Source organism: Phyllobates terribilis, unplaced genomic scaffold, assembly GCF_046119375.1.
Source record: "Phyllobates terribilis strain yellow unplaced genomic scaffold, ASM4611937v1 Scaffold_1__5_contigs__length_1240528914, whole genome shotgun sequence".
NCBI classification, from domain to species: Eukaryota; Metazoa; Chordata; class Amphibia; order Anura; family Dendrobatidae; genus Phyllobates; species Phyllobates terribilis.
The window spans coordinates 24,191,617-24,210,852 of record NW_027362761.1 but is presented as its reverse complement, the minus strand read 5'-3'; the positions used below and the strand labels follow the sequence as shown (position 1 = coordinate 24,210,852).

The 19,236-nt window shown below is 47.6% G+C and overlaps 1 protein-coding gene across 4 annotated transcripts in view; it reads left to right on the top strand.

Moving 5' to 3' along the window:
- Positions 1 to 18,552, top strand: part of USHBP1 (USH1 protein network component harmonin binding protein 1) — a 152,431-nt gene extending 133,879 nt beyond the window's left edge. For 2 of the 4 annotated variants that reach the window (XM_073659618.1, XM_073659617.1), the window contains exons 13-14: positions 499 to 621; positions 8,014 to 8,305. In XM_073659618.1, coding sequence (XP_073515719.1) covers positions 499 to 621; positions 8,014 to 8,218 — 328 coding nt within the window. In that variant the 3' untranslated portion in view covers positions 8,219 to 8,305. Of the gene's footprint in view, positions 1 to 498; positions 622 to 8,013; positions 8,306 to 18,252 lie in introns of those variants that run through there. The other 2 variants (XM_073659616.1, XM_073659614.1) reach the window with 2 other exon arrangements.
- The last annotated feature ends 684 nt before the right edge of the window (positions 18,553 to 19,236 follow it).

Below are 19,236 nucleotides of genomic sequence, written 5' to 3'. Positions count from 1 at the left end.
TTAAGCAGCAGAAACAGACACAAACAGACAGCATGGAGGGAAGCCAGAGAGACATTCTGGACTGGAGATCAAGTGCGCGCTCTTGCACAGTGGGAGATGGACCACCATGCAAGGACGCCGCCAGGTATGTTACACTCTCTACATGGAGCATATGCCAGTTGTGTCATATACTTACACTGCACTGATTTCTCACAGCGACATTTAGATGTGATGGGGTCCTGATGTGTTACCATAAAAGACGGGGGCCTGCTCAAGGACCCCATGGCTACCATCTTGGTTGTGAAGCCATCATTCACACCATATACTGCAATACTGGTGTGAATATACTGCAATAAATAAGTGATCAAAGGTTTGCCGGTTCAAGTCCTACATGTGCAGTACTTCATTCAAGAATTGTTTGTAGTTACAGTTACTGATTGTGTATTTAAATAGGGTTTTCGTTAGATAAATAAATGTCATCTTTTGCAAAGTGATATTCTTTATGTCTTTTCATTTCAGGAGCAGTGAAATGAAAGTAAGAATTGAAGGTCTCATCTCAGAAGTGGACCAATTATCTTGTAAAGTCTGTGCAGAGAATGCGAAATCTGCACAGATGATCAAAGATTTCTTCAAGGCTCATAGGTATACAGATCATAGAGTTTTTAGCATACATACATTGCTTTGAAAAAGTTTTCATGCCCTTGAACTTTTCTGCATTTTTTCATATTACACTTCACTGTTCAATCCATCATCCAAAAATGGAAGGAGTATGGCTCAGGTGCAAACCTACCAAGACATGGTCGTCCAACTAAATTGACATCCCAAGTAAGGAGAACACTAATTAGAGAAGCAGCCAAGAAACTGTGGAGGAGCTGCAGAGATCTACAGCTCAGGTGGGAGAATGTATCCACAGAACAACTATAAGGGTACGCTCACACTGGCGTATAACACGGCCAAGTGCTAGCCGATGTTTTATCAGATCGCACTCGGCCCAATGTTATACTAATGGGCAGTGCAGATCAGCGATTATTTTCTCATGCCGATTCTGCATGAGAAAACAATCGTACAAGTCATACAAGTCTATGGATGCGTGTGAAACATCAGACTGCACTCGGATGTCATCCAAGTGCTGTCCAATTACCGACAACACAGGCAATGGAGAAATTACGATCTCCGTCTTCTCCTGTGCTGTGATTCTGTCATGCGAGAAAATTGGATCACACTCAGATGACACTCGGATCAAACTCTGACAGCTTTTGAGCCTAGTGTCATTAGCATAAGAGAATTATTGCCAGTGTGAGTGTACCGTTAGTCGCATACTCATTTTTGAAAGCAAGCCATAAGAAGTACCGTTTGAAGTTTGTAAACAGCCATGTAATGGGACACAGCTAGTAAGTGGAAGAAGGTGCTGAGGTCAGATGGGACCAAAGTAAAACTTTTTGAGCTAAATGCAAAACACTGTGTGTGGTGGAAAACTAACACTGCACATAACTCTCAAAACACCATCCCCACTATCAATATGGAGGTGACAGCATTGTGGGGATGTTTTTTTTCAGCAGGGACAGAGAAGCTAGTATGAGTTGAAGGGAAGATGGATGGAGCGAAATACAGAGCAATTCTGGAGGAAAACCTGTTAGAGGCTGCAAAATACTTGAAACTGTGGTGTAGGTTTACTTTCCAGTAGGACAGTAACCCTAAACATATTGCCAGACCTACAATGAAATGGTTTAGATCAAAGCATATTCATGTGTGTGAATGGCACAGTCCTGACCTAAATTCTATTGAGAATCTGTGACATGACTTGAAAGTTGTTGTTCACAGACTCCTCCATCCAATCTCACTGAGCTAGAGCTAGTTTACAAAGAAGAATGGGCAAAAATTTCAGCCTCTAGAAGTGCAAAGCTGGTAGAGACATATCCCAAAAAACTTACAGCAGTAATTGCAGCGAAATGTAGTCCTACACTCAGGGGTGTTAAATACAAATGCATGTCACAATTGTCAGTTGTTTTTTTTTAAATATTCAGAAAACTATGTATCATTTCCTTGACACTGTCACGGGTGTGTCAGATGTGACAGACAGTCGCCCTGCAGTTGGTTGCAGAATATCTCTTTGTTTGGCATTACAGACACCTTCTTAGATCTGTCTCACTCTAGAACCCAGCGGCTACCTCCCTCCTGCTCTAATTAACACCCTGGCCTGGGTGTTTAAATACTTTCAGTTTGCTATAGGGAGGCGCCAGTGATATTCACATGTTTCCCGGTGAAGGCTTGGAGCTATTGCAGTCTACTTACTTCCTCTTTGGAGGATCTTTGGTGTAATCTCTCTGAAGTCAGCTCTAGCTAAGTTACTTCCCCCGTGTTTGTCTGCTCTTGCTTTCTTTAGTTGTTAGTGGGGACTGACTAGTGCTCATACCCCTTCCCTAGCCAGGGCCTAGTTCTAGAGAGATACAGGGTTTTAGGTTCCTTTCGGCGATTGGTGAGAAACCAATATAGGGACAGTAGAGAAGACAGGGTGATATTAGATCAGCCTAAGAGGTCTCCACCCCCTCTTTCCTTAGTGTCTAGGCTCCCTTCCCTTCATCCTCTGTCTTTCCCAGCACTTTGTCTTTCCTACTCTGTGTGTGACAGACACTTCACAAATACTTCCTACTTTGTGTTGGTATATCACATAAAATACCAAGGAAATACTTTTAAGTTTGTGGGTGTAGCGTGATAAAATGTGGAAAAGTTCACAAGGTATGAATATTTTTTCAGGACCTGACAAAGTCAAGTGCTTGAATGATTATGTACTAGGATAGGATGAGTCATCTATGAAGGGAACCGTTTTTCCTTGTGGAGAATGCCAAGCTGGCATAAGGAGACTTATTGGCCATGCAATGCTCCTCTGGCAATTTAAATATTCAAATAGCCTCTTCAGAGAGGAAGAGAACAGGAATTCTAGTGCCTCCTAGTGGTTGTAGAAATCCTACAAGTCAATATGGAGCCCTTAACGAGCCTTGCCACATGCCTGAGGAGGGGCACACGCCCCCAAGATACGTGTCTGAAAAAGGAGTTTTTGGTTTGTCTTCCTATCCTAAGTCATCTGGCAAAGCTTGTTAAAGGATTGATATTGACTTTTAGGATTGCTACTTCCAATAGGTGGCGCTAGTCCTCTTCCTTTCTGAAGTGGCTATTTGCATAACTAGTATTAGGAAATTGTGAGAGGTTGGTCTTTTGACAACTAATTAGAGGTGGAATTAGCTAATAGAATTAGTACAGTGGTGTCCAAAATAATAGCATTGTGTTCAAAAACATGAGTTAAGCACAAAATCTTTATACTAGTTTTTATTTCCATGCACTGGGAACATTGTACATTGTTTTCTAATTCAAAACATGAAGATAAATGTATATCATTTTTAACTACTTTACAGAAAATAACAAAAAAATAACATTCGACTGTTCTAAAAAATAGTAGTGTCTGCATTTGTCTTCACAAACTCACAATATGTACTCTTTTTTTTGAGGATTTAGCATTCCTGTGACTCACTAACCTAATATTTAGTTGTATACCCACAGTTTTTTAGAACTGCTTCACATCTATGTTGCATAGAGTCAACCAACTTCTGGCACCTGTCAACTGTTATTCCAGCCCAGGATGCTTTGACTACATCCCACAATATTTTGGCATTTGTTCCCTTTGCCTCAAAAATTGCATTTTTGATGTCACACCACATGTGTTTTATCGAATTAAGGTCCAGGGATTGGGCTGGCCACTCCATAACCTCAATTTTGTTGGACTTGAACCAAGATTTTGCTAGTTTACTGGTGTGTTTAGGGTCGTTGTCTTGTTGAAACACCCATTTCAAGGGCATATCCTCTTCAGCGTAAAGCAACATGACCTCTTCAAGTATTTTAAGATATGCAAACTGGTTTATGATCGCTGGTATGCGGTAAATAGGACCGGCACCATAGTAAAAGATACATGCCCATATCATGATGCTTGCACCAGCATGCTTCACTGTCTTCAGAGTCTCCTGTGGCTTGAATGCAGAGTTTGAGGGTCATCTGATGAACTGTCTACAGCCCTTGGACCCAAAAAGAACAATTTTACTTTCATCAGTCCACAAAATGTTTCTCAATTTCTCTTTAGGCCAGTGGATGTGTTCTTTTACTAGTTGTATCCGCTTCAGTACATGTCTTTTTTTAACAGTGGGACTTTTCGGGGACTACTTGCTAAGAGATTAGCTTCACACAGGCGTCTTCTAACTGTCACAGTACTCACAGGTAACTTGAGACTGTCTTTGATCATCCTGGAGCTGATCATTGGCTGAGCCTTTGCCATTCTGGCTATTCTCGATCCATTCTAATGTAGTCTTCCATTTTCTTCAACATCTCTCTGGTTTTGCTTTCCATTTTAAAGCATTGAAGATCATTTTATCTGAACAGCCTATCATTGTCTGCACTTCTTTAAAAGTTTTACCCTCTCCAATCAATTTTTTAATCAAAGTACGCTGTTTTTCTCAACAGTGTCTAGAACGAACCATATTTCTCAGGCTTTCAAGGAGAAATGCATGTACAACATGTGCTGGCTTCACCCTTTGACAAGGGCCACCTGATTCACACCTGTTTCTTCACAGAATGATTGACCTCACTAATTGAACTTCACAAGGCTATTATTTTGAACACACCCCCTTACAATTAATTATTCAAATACACAGACTCAAAAACATGCAGATCATGAATGCTGAGTCTGTTGTTTTTTTTTTAGAATCTACTGCACCAACTGGTAAATTGTTTGACATGTAGTAATATAATTTATTCCAAAAACAGTGATTAATCTGGTTAGTCATATTGGACTGCTATTATTTTGAACACTACTGTAGGTCCTAGTCTAGCGGTGGAGAACCTATGGCACGCGTGCCACAGGTGGCACGCAGAGCCCTAACTGTTGGCACGCGAGCCATAGGATCAGCACAAGCACCGCTGCTGGCCTCCTGAGCCAATTCACCTGCGAGCGCGCTCTGTCCTGCGCCGGGGAGCGCGCTCTGTCCTGCGCCGGTGCCGTGTCTTATGCCCATGCACCGCCGCATCAGCCAGTGCACCGCCCCATCAGCTTGCACGCCGCTTGACTAGGACTGCTTGCAAATTTGAAGGACCGAGGGTAAACATTAGGTATAACTAATGTTATAAATAAAGTTTTAATTGTTTTTCAACACTGACTGTTTCCCTTAGGTCAGCGGTGGCAAACCTATGGCACTCGGTCCAGCACTGTCACCTGTGATTGCGCTGTGTCCTGTACCCGTGTGTCACCCCAGCAGCCCGTTAAAGAAGTTGTCCACTACCTTTACATTGATGCCCTATCCGTAGAATGGGGCATAAATGTATGGTTGGCCGGGGTCCCGCATCTGGCACCACCGATCAGCTGTCATAAGTGCCGGCGGTGCTTGTTACTGCACATCCGCCTCCCATTGAACTGAATGGGAGGCGGATGTGCAGTACCCCGCGGCGGCCACTACAGATTGACAGCCAAGCACAGCAGGTAAACACTTCCGGCTGGCGGCAGCCGCCGCCGACACCGATGACAGCCGATCGGCTGGGATGCCAGATGCGGGACCCCGGCAATCATACATTCATGTACTATCCTACGGATAGGGCATCAATCAAAAAGTAATGGACAACTTCTTTAAAAGGGAATCTGTCACCCCCCTGGGATTTATCAGACCACTAATATGGGCATACAGGCTATAGAAATGTGAATCTATACTTACCTGTATGGCCCATATTAGTGGTCTGATTGCTGTGTAATAGCTTTTTATTAAATTATTTCTGCCAAGCTTCGCGTCCCCCAGACGCCAAGAAATCCCCGCCTACTTGCTTCCTTTCCATACTCACCCCACCTCCCCTGCATAGGGCCCTGTGACGTGCTGTTCTTGACCGAATCCCGCGCCTGCACTGTTTCCCCTGTACGGATGGTGCTCTTCTCCATGCAGTCTGTGTAGCCTTGTGGAGGAGGAAACTTGTGCGCAGGCGCTGGGAAGGCAGAGCGACTCACCGGCGCATGCGCACAAGTTCCCTGCTCCTCAAGGCTACACAGACTGCAGGGAGAAGAGCACCATCCGTAAAGGGGAAACAGCGCAGGTGCAGGATCCGGTCGGAAACTGCACGTCACAGGGCCCTATGCAGGGGAGGTGGGGTGAGTATGGAAAGGAAGCAAGTAGGCGGGGATTTCTTGGCGTCCGGGGGACGCGAAGCTTAGCAGAAATGATTTAATAAGAAAAGCTATTACACAGCAATCAGACCACTAATATGGGACATACAGGTAAGTATAGATTCACATTTCTATAGCCTGTATGCCCATATTAGTGGTCTGATAAAGGGAATCTGTCACCCACCTGGGATTTAAGGGGCCTTATTCCCTCATTGCCGTTTTAAAACGGCAATCAGGAATAAGGCTGTAGCGCCTCCCAGTGTCAGAAAATCTCTTGGATTTCAGCTACATAGCTGAGACCCTGGAGAACATGATCAGTCATGTTTTTTCCAGTCCCTCATCACATGATATTAACAGCAATCAAGTACAGAAAAAAAAGTGTGCCGATGTTTCATTGATTTCTCTTTCTTCTGACATAATATAAATGTCAGAGGAGTGAGAAATAATGCCCCTGCGGTACCCTCGCCATCCACCTCCATCTCCTTTAAAAAAAAAAAAAATGGCAGGCGCAGTGCGGTACCCAGCAACAGCAGATCATTTTTTCTATTGGTTCCTTTTGAGCACTGTGATATTGATATCACAGTGATCAAAAGGCAATAATTAATCAAATGCCCCTTTGTCATCCCCTTAGTCAAATAAAAATTATAAAATAAAAAATATTTTTTTTTCATTCTTTGCAGTTAGGGTTGGGGCTGGGGACAGGGTTGCGTTGGGGCTGGGGACCAGGGTTGCATTGTGGTTGGGGATGAGTTAAGATTAGGGTCAGGATTGGGTTTTTTCAAAAGTAAAAAAAAATGATGACGATATGACTATTAGTTTTGAGCGCAATTGCTCGCTACTTGAGTTTGCATCGGGTGCTCGGGTATGCACCGAGTATTGCGGGTGCTCAAGTCACATGCTCGAGTCTCCACCCTGCATGTTTTGCGGCTGCTAGACACCAAAAAAAAACATGCAGGGATTGCCCATGTATGGCAGGCAATCCCTGCATGTTTTTTTTGGCTATCTAACAGTATGTCACTTGAGCACCCGTGATACATGGTGCATGCCCGATGCAAATTCGAGCAGCGAGCACTTGCGCTCAACACGAATGACGACGTACTCAATATGATGACCTAATGTTATCAATTGTGTAGTTCTTTTGGGTTCTAAATCCTAATTATAAAATCCTTGAGGGGCGTAGTTTCCAAAATAGGGTCAGATGTGGGGTTTTCTGCTGTTTAGGCACCTTAGAGGCAAAAGCAACATGATGCCTGCCATCTTTTTCAGCCACTTTGTGACCAAAATTCAAATATTGCTCCTTCCACCTGAGCCCTGCCGTTTATCTAAAACAGAACTTTTTGACTACATATGGGGTATCGCCAAGCTCATAATTGTCTATTGACAGTATGCTGCTTATCACAGGAGGGGGCAGAGTCTGACCAGTTGCAGCGCGCAAGCTAGTCAAAGCAATGACAATGTCCTAGTGATAAAACTTCATTATAAGTAAACAAAATCACACAGCCTGATAAGTGACACATCACTGATATTTGTGTTTTAACTGCTGTCCTCAGATTACATGGCAAAACCCTACTGACAGATTCCCTTTAATGCAAGTTCCCCAGTAAGTAGGGCCAACACATTTACAGCAGAGGTAGAGCAGTCACAAAGCTGGTGGTCAGTGGAATATTGCCCTCTTGCTGTGGTGGTTAGCAAATTCAAAAGGAACCCCAGCTGAGGATCACTTCAGTAGCCTGTTGATTCAGGGAATATCCATTTCTTTAGTATTAATTAATAGTGTCAGATATTTTTTATATAGTTATAGATTTGTATTTGGTGATTTATTTTTTAAAAAAATTGTGTTTTTGTAGACTCCCAAGTATTGAACACCCAAAAATGAGTACAGCAAAAAAAGCAAAAACAGATAGTGGAAGATCATTCCAAGAGGCCTGGACAGAGTCATTTGGAGTGATTGAATGCAATGGGAAAGCGTTATGTACTCTGTGTAATGAAAGTGTTGTGTGTCGCACATCAAGTGTCAGACGGCACTTTGACACCAACCACAAAACTCAGTGAAACGGAAAGAAAAGAGTTTCTTGAAGGAAAATTGAGAAAATATCATTCCCAGTATAATAGTTTTTGCAACTATCTTTCTAGAACAAATCATCTGACAGCTGCCAGATTTCAAATTTCACTGTGCATAGCAAAACATGGTAAGACCTTCTCTGATGGGGAAATTATCAAAACGGCCATGTTGTCTGGGAGTAATTCCCTTTTTTATGATTTCCCAAACAAGGATAAAATTATTCAGCGCATCTCTGAGATGCCACTCAGCAGAAATACTGTTAAAGATCGAGTTCAGCGAATGGCAAGTGACGTTAGCAGCTCAGCACTGACTTACAAAAGGCAGCTTGTTACTCCATGTGCTTGGATGAAAGCACCGATATAAATAGTCATGCAAGGCTAGCAGCCATTGTGCGTTATGCTGTTGGTGACATGATCAGAGAAGAGCTGGTGAAACTAGTGTCTGTGCCTGAAAGAACACAAGGGATAGATATGTGATAATGCTGTGATGGAGGCTTTTTTGTCACAAGATGACGCGCCCCTGGGCCTGTGTCGCGCAGCGTTGCGCACGCGGGAGCTTACCCGGAGCCGGATCTGTTGAGGGTTGTAGTCTCGTGGCGGTGATCCGGTCCGTGCCCAGGGAGTCAGACTAAGTGGCGCTGTATCAGCGGTAGATGTTGGACGACTACGCCACCCGTTGAGTACAGCTAAGGAGCTGCTGCTGCAGGGCAGACCGCTGAGACCGGTGGTAGGATTGTGCAGCGTGATAGTATAACCCCCAACGGGAGGGGTATGGCCTCAGGGCAGCCGACGTGGATGATGGGGGTAGCAGGAACCACTCGGAGACGGTACGGTGTAGTTCAGGGTCTTTACTGGTGACAAAGATAGACCCTCCCAGAGTACTGGCTAGCGATTGGGGCCTGGTCAGTCCTTGAGCAGATGGGATCTCCCCTGGCCAGGCGGAGTTGTAGGCCTCCCAAACTAACGATACTCTTCTGGCTACCTTGCTAGAGGCGGGTATAAGTAGCCCACGTCCCTGAGTGTACCGTGTGGTGCTCACCCGTATGGCCGGTGACTCGGGGCCTTCTAGTAGCTTTCGCTCCACGACGGCGGTGCTGGTCCCACGCGTGTGACCGTGCCTTCGGGTTTCTGGGCCAGAGGACCTGCAATCCCCTGCCGGTCGGTTTCTGCTGCTGGATAGGAGTTAGTCCCCACAGCCTCGGACTCCGGGTCCGGTGATAACTTCTCAGTCAGGGCGAGCTCTGCAGCTGCCAGCCCCTGACTTCTTGTAGCACTGCTCCCACAGAGCTCCTGTTGTTTCTTCCTATGCTGCTTCTCTTCTCTACTTCTTCTCTACTCACTAACCCTGCCTCAGCCCTAGGTTTATATAGGGGAAGTTCTTCCCCTCCCAGGACTGGGCAGGAGGTGTGGCATGCATAGGATCCCTGACCAAGAGACCTCCCACCTGCTCTGAGACGTAATATCTCTATCACTGTGGCAACCAGACCCCTGGGGTGTCACATTCCCCCCTAGTGAAATTTAGTACTCCGGGACTAAACATATTTTTAGAAAAACATAACAAGGTATAAACAATAATAATACAATAAGAAAAACACATAAAGATGGTTACGGCGTGTCCGCAACCGGGTGCAGTTTTGAAGAAAACAAAGGTGTCCATTTCACCAAAACAGGGAGACGTAACCAGGTAGGGGTCTGTCCTGCCCCGAGTCCTTATCAGTCTTTTAGTCCATCCTGGGTTACGCTCCAACTAATTGTACAAGGATTCCCGGTAAATCCACCAAGGACTCCTAAAAATAACTAGAAACACATAATTATTTACAAGCAACAAGAAAAACAGGTAACCACAAATAAAACAATTTATACATTTCAAATCCTCCAACGTGCGGGTAACTGGCCTCTAGTGGCCCTAGTGGACCTACGGAGCTGACTGTCTAGCCCTGAACTACAGGGTGTAGGAGCTGTCAAGGGTAAACTGGGCAGCTGTCTACCGGCTCTTTGGCTCACTAGGGGTACGGCAGGCTCACTATAAGCAGAGGGTTGATCCTCCTGTTCTGCTTGTGTGGAGTCTTCTGCCTCCTGGACCGGCTGTTCTTCCAGCTCTACCTGTTGCTCCGTAGGTGCTTGGGATGCTGGTTGGAGGAAGGTGAGTACGGGTACCACAACTGCGCCATTGACTTGAGTCCAAGACCGAGGGAAGTCTCCGAGCACAGTACTAACCATGTCTTCCCTTTCCTCTACGGGTCGAGGGTCTTCTTGTTCCTCTTCAGGGTTCCGTAGCTGTTCGGGACACTTCTTCAGGTGATCCCGGGATACAATGGTTGTGGTTTCCCCTCCGTCTTTACTGATGGTACAGACCTTTGGGTTGTCGTGGCTTGAGGGCAGTACGATGTACGGGTCCTTCTCCCACTGGTCGTCCAACTTGTGGAGCCGCCTTTTCCTCTTCAAGACCTGCTCTCCGGGTACCAGGGGAACAGCGGGAGCATACTGGTTGTAAGTTTTCTCTTGTCTTTCCCTAGCTTGACAGAGACTTCGCTCCACGCTCTCCTGTACTTTCCGGTACTGCTGCTGCCTCTCTGTGTCCCAGTCTGCTTCTGGTGAAGTGTCCTCGGGTGTCAGGACTCCCATCTCCAGGTCAACAGGTAGCTTAACAGGCCTTGCCCTCATCAGGTAAGCCGGGGTACAGTTGGTGGAACCTACCGGGATGTGGTTGTATAGGTCCACCAGATCGGGCAGCTTCTCAGGCCACAGACTGCGTTCTTCCAGGGGCAACGTTTTCAGAAGATCCATTACCACCTGGTTCATTTTCTCACAAAGTCCATTAGTTTGCGGATGATAGGGTGTCGTCCTTATCTTCCGGCAGCCATACAGATTGCAGAATTCCTGGAAGACCTCCGCTTCAAAGGCAGGTCCCTGGTCCGTCAGCACTTGGTCCGGGTACCCGTGTGGACGGCAGAAGTGCTGCTGGAAGGCTCTAGCTGCTGTTCGAGCTGTTAAGTCCTTGACGGGGACGACAACCAAGAACCGGGAGTAGTGATCCACGATGGTTAGTGCGTAAACGTAGCCACTTCTGCTTGGGGTCAGTTTTACATGATCCAAGGCTACCAGTTCCAACGGCTGCCGGGTGACGATGGACTGCAGGGGAGTCTTCTGGCTGGCACGGTCCTTCCTTCTTAGGTTGCACGGGCCACAGTCTCTGCACCACCTCTCGATGGTTCCCCTCATGCCTACCCAGTGGAACCGCCCGCGCAGCAGGAACTCCAGCTTCTTCCATCCGAAGTGTCCAGCCCCGTCGTGGTATGCCTCCATCACCATGGCTGCGTCTCTCCGTGGCACCACTACTTGCCAGATTAGTTCATGCGTCCGGGAGTTAACCATTCTGCGGCACAACTTCCCCTTGTAAAGGAACAGTCGACTCTTCTCAGCCCACAGTTGCTTGGCTTCCTCCGGAGCGTCTGGGTCAAGGCGAGCCTCTGGCCGAGTCAGCATCTCCTTCACCAGTCGGACGGCAGGGTCACTGTCTTGCGTTTCCTCCCAGTTGTAGTGAGGCAAGGGGTTAAACGTAGCGGCTTGCTTACTCCTTACCCGATGGGAATACTGGATAGTCCCATGACGGTGGAACGCGGGGAGTTCAACTTCTTCCAGTCCCTCTGGATCTTCTCCTACGTCCGGTAGGTTTGGCATCCTGGACAGGGCGTCCGCGTTGGTATTGGAGCGTCCTGCCCGGTATTTGATTGTGAATTCGTAGTTGGACAGACGGGCCATCCATCTCTGCTCTAGGGCACCGAGTCTTGCCGTGTCCAGGTGTGTCAACGGGTTGTTATCCGTGTACACGGTGAACCGGGAAGAAGCGAGGTAGTGCTTAAAGCGTTCGGTGACTGCCCACACCACTGCCAGGAACTCTAGCTTAAATGAGCTGTAATTCTCAGGGTTTCTCTCGGTGGGTCGCAGTTTTCGGCTGGCGTAAGCGATTACTCGTTCTTTCCCCTGCTGGATCTGGGACAGCACGGCTCCTAGCCCGATGTTACTTGCGTCGGTGTAGAGGATAAAGGGCTGGCTGTAATCAGGGTACGCCAGGATTTCATCCCCCGTGAGGGCCATCTTCAGCTGGCGGAAGGACTCTTCTTCTAACTTCTCCCATCTGAAGGGTGGCTTCTGGTTCTTGGCCTTCCGGGACTGGCCTATCAGGAGGTCCTGCATAGGAGCTGCCTTTTTGGTGAAACCGGGGATGAATCTGCGGTAATAGCCTACCAACCCGAGGAACTGCCGCACTTCCTTTACACTGGAGGGACTTGGCCATTCCTTAATTGCGGTGATCTTATCAGGGTCGGGAGCCACTCCATCAGCGCTCACTATGTGTCCCAGGTACTGCACCTTTGGTTTCAGGAGGTGACACTTGGAGGGTTTCACCTTTAGGCCGTAGCTTGCCAGAGCTTCGAACACTTCCGCCAGGTGTTTCAGGTGGTCCTCATACGTCTTGGAATATACGATGACATCGTCCAGGTACAACAAGACCGTCTCGAAGTTTCGTTGGCCCAGACAGCACTCCATTAATCGTTGGAAGGTTCCTGATGCGTTGCAGAGTCCGAACGGCATGCAGGTAAACTCGCTAAGTCCCATCGGGGTGGTGAATGCGGTCTTCTCCCGGTCCGCCTCTGCTACAGGAACCTGCCAGTACCCACTAGTGAGATCCAAGGTAGAGAAGAAGTTAGCAGATCTAAAAGCAGCCAAAGACTCCTCTATCCTTGGTAAGGGGTACGCATCCTTGTGTGTGATACGGTTGATTTTCCGGTAATCTACACACATCCTCATGGTGTTGTCTTTCTTTTTGACTAAGACTAGTGGAGCTGCCCAGGGGCTACAGCTATCCCTGATCACCCCAGCCTCCTTCATGTCTCTAAGCATCCCCTTGGCGTGTTGGTAGTGTGCAGGGGGTACGGGTCGATACCTCTCTTTTATGGGAGGATGGTCTCCCGTGGGGATGTGGTGTTCTACCCCCTTGACTCGCCCGAAGTCTAACGGGTGTTTACTAAACACTCTCTCGTACTCTTGAACCACCCGATAGACTCCCTGTTTCTGGTGTGAGGGAGTGGAGTCAGTACCCAAATGTAGTTGCTGACACCAGTCCTCCATTGTTTTCTTAGAGCCGTTACCTTCCTCCGGGGAAGATGGAGGCAAGGGTTCTACGGACTGTATGGAATCTTGATTGATGGTATACAATTTGGCTAGCGTGGCATACCGGGGCAGGTACACTTCCCTCTTCCCGATATTTATTATGCGAACGGGCACCCTCCCATGGCGTACATTGACCACCCCCCGTGCTGTCAAAATGGTGGGCCTACTGTCTGAGTAAACTGGTTCAACCATTGCCTGGTAATCTCTACCTCTCAGACCAATAGCTGCCCGGCACCAAATCATCATTTCACTTTTCGGGGGCATGGCAATAGGGAAAGGGTCACACATTCGCACGCTACCAATCTCACCACCGGAGAGTTCTAGCTGTTGCCGTCGCATCAGTGCCCGGATCTCTTTCTGGAGCACTCGCTGCTGGCCGGAGCTGGCGTTCTTGGCAACCTGCTGTAAAAGGAAAATCACCTCTGCAAGACAATTTTCAATTACATTAGTTCCTAGAGTTATCTTTGGGTGACTCTCGTGTTTGTCAATGTCTACAATGATCAGTCCCTGTGCTGCCAATTCGACTCTACCGATTTTAATGGTCACCTCTTTAAATCCAATCTGTGGCACGGGCTGACCATTGCTGGCGATGATACTCAAGTCGTCGTCAGGGTAGCGGGTGATATCCGAGTCATTCCAGTACTGCTTGAAGAGCACGTACGGGATGGTGGTGACCTGTGACCCGGTGTCCAGTAGGGCACTCATAGGAATGCCATCCAGTACCACGGGTAAGACTGGACGTCCTCCCACATATTTGTCGCGCCAGTTCGATGGGCCTGGTGATCTTTTTCCTGGGGGTTGGCCCTCTACCCCAGGTTGTGCCAGTTTAAAGGACAGTACCTTGCCATATGTCCGGGTTGATTGCAGCGGCGGCAGATGGGTCGTCCGTCCTCGTTGTATCGGTCGCTGGGTCTTCCTCTGGCCGGTGGGGTCCTCCTTGGTCGACGCCACGGGATGTCCTCCGGTCCGGATGCCAGCTGGATCTTCCCTGGAGTGGAAACCTGTAAAGACTGCACAGTTCGGGTTAGCGCAGCAACGCTTTTAGCTAGCTCTTGGACCTGATGGTGCAGGTCTGGAGCCGGGTCATTGTTCAAAGCCTGCGCATCAGCTCCCACAGGCCCTGCCGACAAGGGCGCCACCTCCTGGTGGTAAGTGGTAGTGGGGCGTCTGTGGGTCACAACGCCACCTGGTGCCGGTTCTCGAAGCACCCGGATGGCTCTGTCCTTGAACTGTGCAAATCCCAGATGAGGGTCCTGTAAGGCCATTGCCCGCAACTGGGTTCGGTGGGCATTGCAATATAAACCCTCTATAAATTGTTCAGTCAACAGCCTGTCCTCGTCTCCCACGCCGTCAGGGTCGGTCTGCTTAATGGCTCTCAGGGCCTCTTGTAGGTTCAGGGCATAGTCCCTTATACTCTCATGTGCCCGCTGTTTGCAGCCGTAGAATCTAAGCTTGATGTCGGCTGAGGTGCGGGTATCAAAGGTGTCCCTCAGCCGGGTTAGTATCCCTGCGACAGTCCTCCCCCCAGGTGGCCAGGACTTTACCTCCCTTTGGGCTGCCCCGGTTAATTGGGCCACCAGGATGCTCACTTTTTGCTCCTCTGTGAGGGGGTACACCTGGAAGAGGCTATCCAGCTTTTCTCTAAAGTCATGCAGGGTATGTGACTCCCCTGAGTACTGGGGTAGCCAGGCTGCCCCCGGGATATAGGGCATGGTGAAAGGCATGACCGCAACAGCGGTGGCGCTGGCGGGGGTTGAAGCGGTGAAGCTCTCCTCCGTATCCGACATCCTTCTCCCCCCTAGTGGACCGTGGCCTACCTTGCGATGATCCTCTTCCGTAGGCCGCGGCTCCGCAGTGGATCGTCAGGGTTGAGGACCTTCTGTCGCGCTCCTGTGACGTCGGCGTCTGCTGGGCTCCTTCCAGGACCTTACGCAACGTCCGGACGTGAGGCGGGGCTTCAGTTCTCGCGCGCTTTCGGAGTCCACGCCCCTCTTCTTCCCGCGCGGCGTCCTCAAGATGGCGTCCAATGGCGGGAAAACTCCACGTGTGGCGGGAAGAAGGCTGAAGATGGCGCCGGATGGCGGGAAAACTCCACCGATGGCGGGAAGGAAGCGGAAGATGGCGCCGGATGGCGGGAATCTTCACCACAGGTAAGTTTGAACAGTCTTTTTCAGGCACGCAGTACCCGGTGGTTGCGGGCGCGAGATCCTGCCGACTACGCCAAAAGTTGACGCGCCCCTGGGCCTGTGTCGCGCAGCGTTGCGCACGCGGGAGCTTACCCGGAGCCGGATCTGTTGAGGGTTGTAGTCTCGTGGCGGTGATCCGGTCCGTGCCCAGGGAGTCAGACTAAGTGGCGCTGTATCAGCGGTAGATGTTGGACGACTACGCCACCCGTTGAGTACAGCTAAGGAGCTGCTGCTGCAGGGCAGACCGCTGAGGCCGGTGGTAGGATTGTGCAGCGTGATAGTATAACCCCCAACGGGAGGGGTATGGCCTCAGGGCAGCCGACGTGGATGATGGGGGTAGCAGGAACCACTCGGAGACGGTACGGTGTAGTTCAGGGTCTTTACTGGTGACAAAGATAGACCCTCCCGGAGTACTGGCTAGCGATTGGGGCCTGGTCAGTCCTTGAGCAGATGGGATCTCCCCTGGCCAGGCGGAGTTGTAGGCCTCCCAAACTAACGATACTCTTCTGGCTACCTTGCTAGAGGCGGGTATAAGTAGCCCACGTCCCTGAGTGTACCGTGTGGTGCTCACCCGTATGGCCGGTGACTCGGGGCCTTCTAGTAGCTTTCGCTCCACGACGGCGGTGCTGGTCCCACGCGTGTGACCGTGCCTTCGGGTTTCTGGGCCAGAGGACCTGCAATCCCCTGCCGGTCGGTTTCTGCTGCTGGATAGGAGTTAGTCCCCACAGCCTCGGACTCCGGGTCCGGTGATAACTTCTCAGTCAGGGCGAGCTCTGCAGCTGCCAGCCCCTGACTCCTTGTAGCACTGCTCCCACAGAGCTCCTGTTGTTTCTTCCTATGCTGCTTCTCTTCTCTACTTCTTCTCTACTCACTAACCCTGCCTCAGCCCTAGGTTTATATAGGGGAAGTTCTTCCCCTCCCAGGACTGGGCAGGAGGTGTGGCATGCATAGGATCCCTGACCAAGAGACCTCCCACCTGCTCTCAGACGTAATATCTCTATCACTGTGGCAACCAGACCCCTGGGGTGTCACAAAGACATAAGACCAGAAAAAGTAGTTTCAATTACTAGTGATGGGGCACCTTCTAGGGTGGGAGCAGCATCTGGTTTCATACAGCTGTTTGTTAAAGAAACAAAACATCAAGTTATTCAGTTCCATTGTATCATACACCAGGAAGCTCTTTGTGCCAAGGAAAGCAGCAAAAAATCTGACGATGTCCTCAGAGATGTCACAAAAATCGTGAATTACATTATGGTTCGTGCTTTGAATTTTCGACAGTTTCAAGCACTTCTCGAGAAGGTTCAGGCACAGTATAACTGTTTACTGATGTACAATAATGTCCGGTGACTGAGTAGAGGACGGGTCCTGGAGAGATTTTTAGCCTGCTTGGATGAAATTAGGCTGTTTATGAACGAAAAAGGGTAGGAATATCCACAGCTCACTGATATGGTCTGGCTCACCAACCACATGTTTTTTTTACAGATTTTACAGTACACTTCAATGTACTGAACAAACAACTGCAAGGTTTAGGGAAAACAGCAGAAATACTCTTGTGATATCAAAATATTTGAGAGAAAACTGCAGGTTTTGAAAGAGACCTTGAAAGTGGACAGCTGAAATATTTTCCAAATCTAAAAATGCATTTACAAAATTCTACAACATTTGCAGACAATCCTACGAGCTATCAGGAAATCTACAATGAATTTTCTGGCATTGTAGCAGCTGCAAAAGTGAATTTTGGTAACAGATTTTTACAGTTCCGTAAGATGGAGAAAACCCTGTCTTTTCTTACTTCTCCAGATAACGCCAACTTTGAAGAACTTGATCTTTCTTGTTTACACTGGTTAGATTTGGGAAATCTGGAAATGGAGCTATTGGAATTTCAAGAAAGCTCTATCTGGAAAAATAAATTCTATGACCTGCGTGAAACACTTGAGAAGATAGAAGGGATGATAAAAGACAGCACAGTTAGCTTTGAAGATGAAATACTTAAAGTGTGGAATTCTCTGCCAAGTAATTTTAAATCAATGAAAGCACTTGCAATCGCTTTTCTTACTTTGTTTGGATCATCTTATGCGTGTGAGCAGCTATTTTCTGCTTTGAATTATATCAAATCTGACACCAGAAACAGACTAACAGATGACGTGAGTTCTGCATTTGTTACACTCAAACTTACAAAGTGTGAGCCAAGGTTAGATAAATTATCAGCATGCATACAGCAGCAAAAATCACATTAATTCTTTAAAAGCATGCCACATGCAAATGTTTACTTTTCAATTTACCTTATGCTTGTGCGCAGCTGTTTTCAACTTTGAATTATAGTTAGGTCCAGAAATCATTGGACAGTGATAGAATCTATATGTAATTTCAGCTCTGCAGGCCGCCATTTTTGATTTAAAATTAAACAACTGAGATGTAAGTGAAGTATAGACTTCCAGGTTTAATTAAAAGGGGTTGAACAAAAATATCCTGTTAAAAAATTAGAAACTGCAATAATTTCTCTATAAAACCTCAGCATTCAGGTTAAATTGCTGTGTTGGGCACTTTGATATAAATAAGTGGATTTTGGGTTGGAGTTTGGGCACTCGGTCTCTAAAAGGTTCGCCATCACTGTCCTAGTCTATTCTTCATTATGTCTATACTTAGCTGTCTTCCTCTTCATTGCAGGAATCTTTTTCTGACATATCAGAATGCTTGCAGGAAGTACCAAGAGCAACAGCACAAACTGGAGTCTCGGGCTGATCTAATGTCACAACAGCAACAGCAACAGTTACAAAAACTTGGGCAAAGTATCCAAAATCTGCAAAAGAAAAAGATTGACAAGGACACTGGGGAAACATCCCTGTAAAAGAAAAAAGGACTTTTTGTGCTTCCTGCAAAAGGAATTATTGGATGATATGATAATTAACGCCCTATTATAAAGTGTGGACAGTAACACTTATAACACTTACATAGCGTTAAAGATTGACTTACCTCTGCCATGCAGTGTTTCATATTGTCAGTAATTTGCCTCTTTTTAATAAAATAACACAACTCTTTATGTGAACTATTTTATGTATTTTTGTTTCTTTTAAAACATTTTGTTATGGAACACATACTGCTTTCTAATAAATATTCTAATATAAGTGGTGTGACTTCCTAAGTAGCTAGCATAGCAGCTGTGATAGGGGCCTATCTTTGCATAAGGTTAAAGCTGGTTTCACATGTCCGTACATTTCCGGTACCAGAAAAACCGATACCGGAGATATCCGTGTGTCCCTGTGTGTTACATGTGTTGCAACCGTGTGCTGCCCGTGTGCCTCATCAGGATCACACGTACCGACGCCTGGGAATCAGCGCTACAGTTAGTGCTGTTTCCAAGCACCAGGTGCTGAATACTGCCCTCATCATGGTTCCCTGCCGGCGCTGCATCAGCACCAGCAGGGACAATGATGAGGGTAGTAGTAGTCTGCTCCCGCAGTGTCCATCTGTAAAAATAAGAATAAAATAATAAAATCCTTATACTCACCTGTCCAGAGATGTCCCTAGCTGTAATCCTCTGACCGCTGATGCCGAGGAGCCAGGGAGAATGAACTCCTCTAGCAAGCGGGGCCCGGAGCTGAGTTCAGTATTCACTTGATTGTATTACTTAACCTATAGTTATTGTGACAG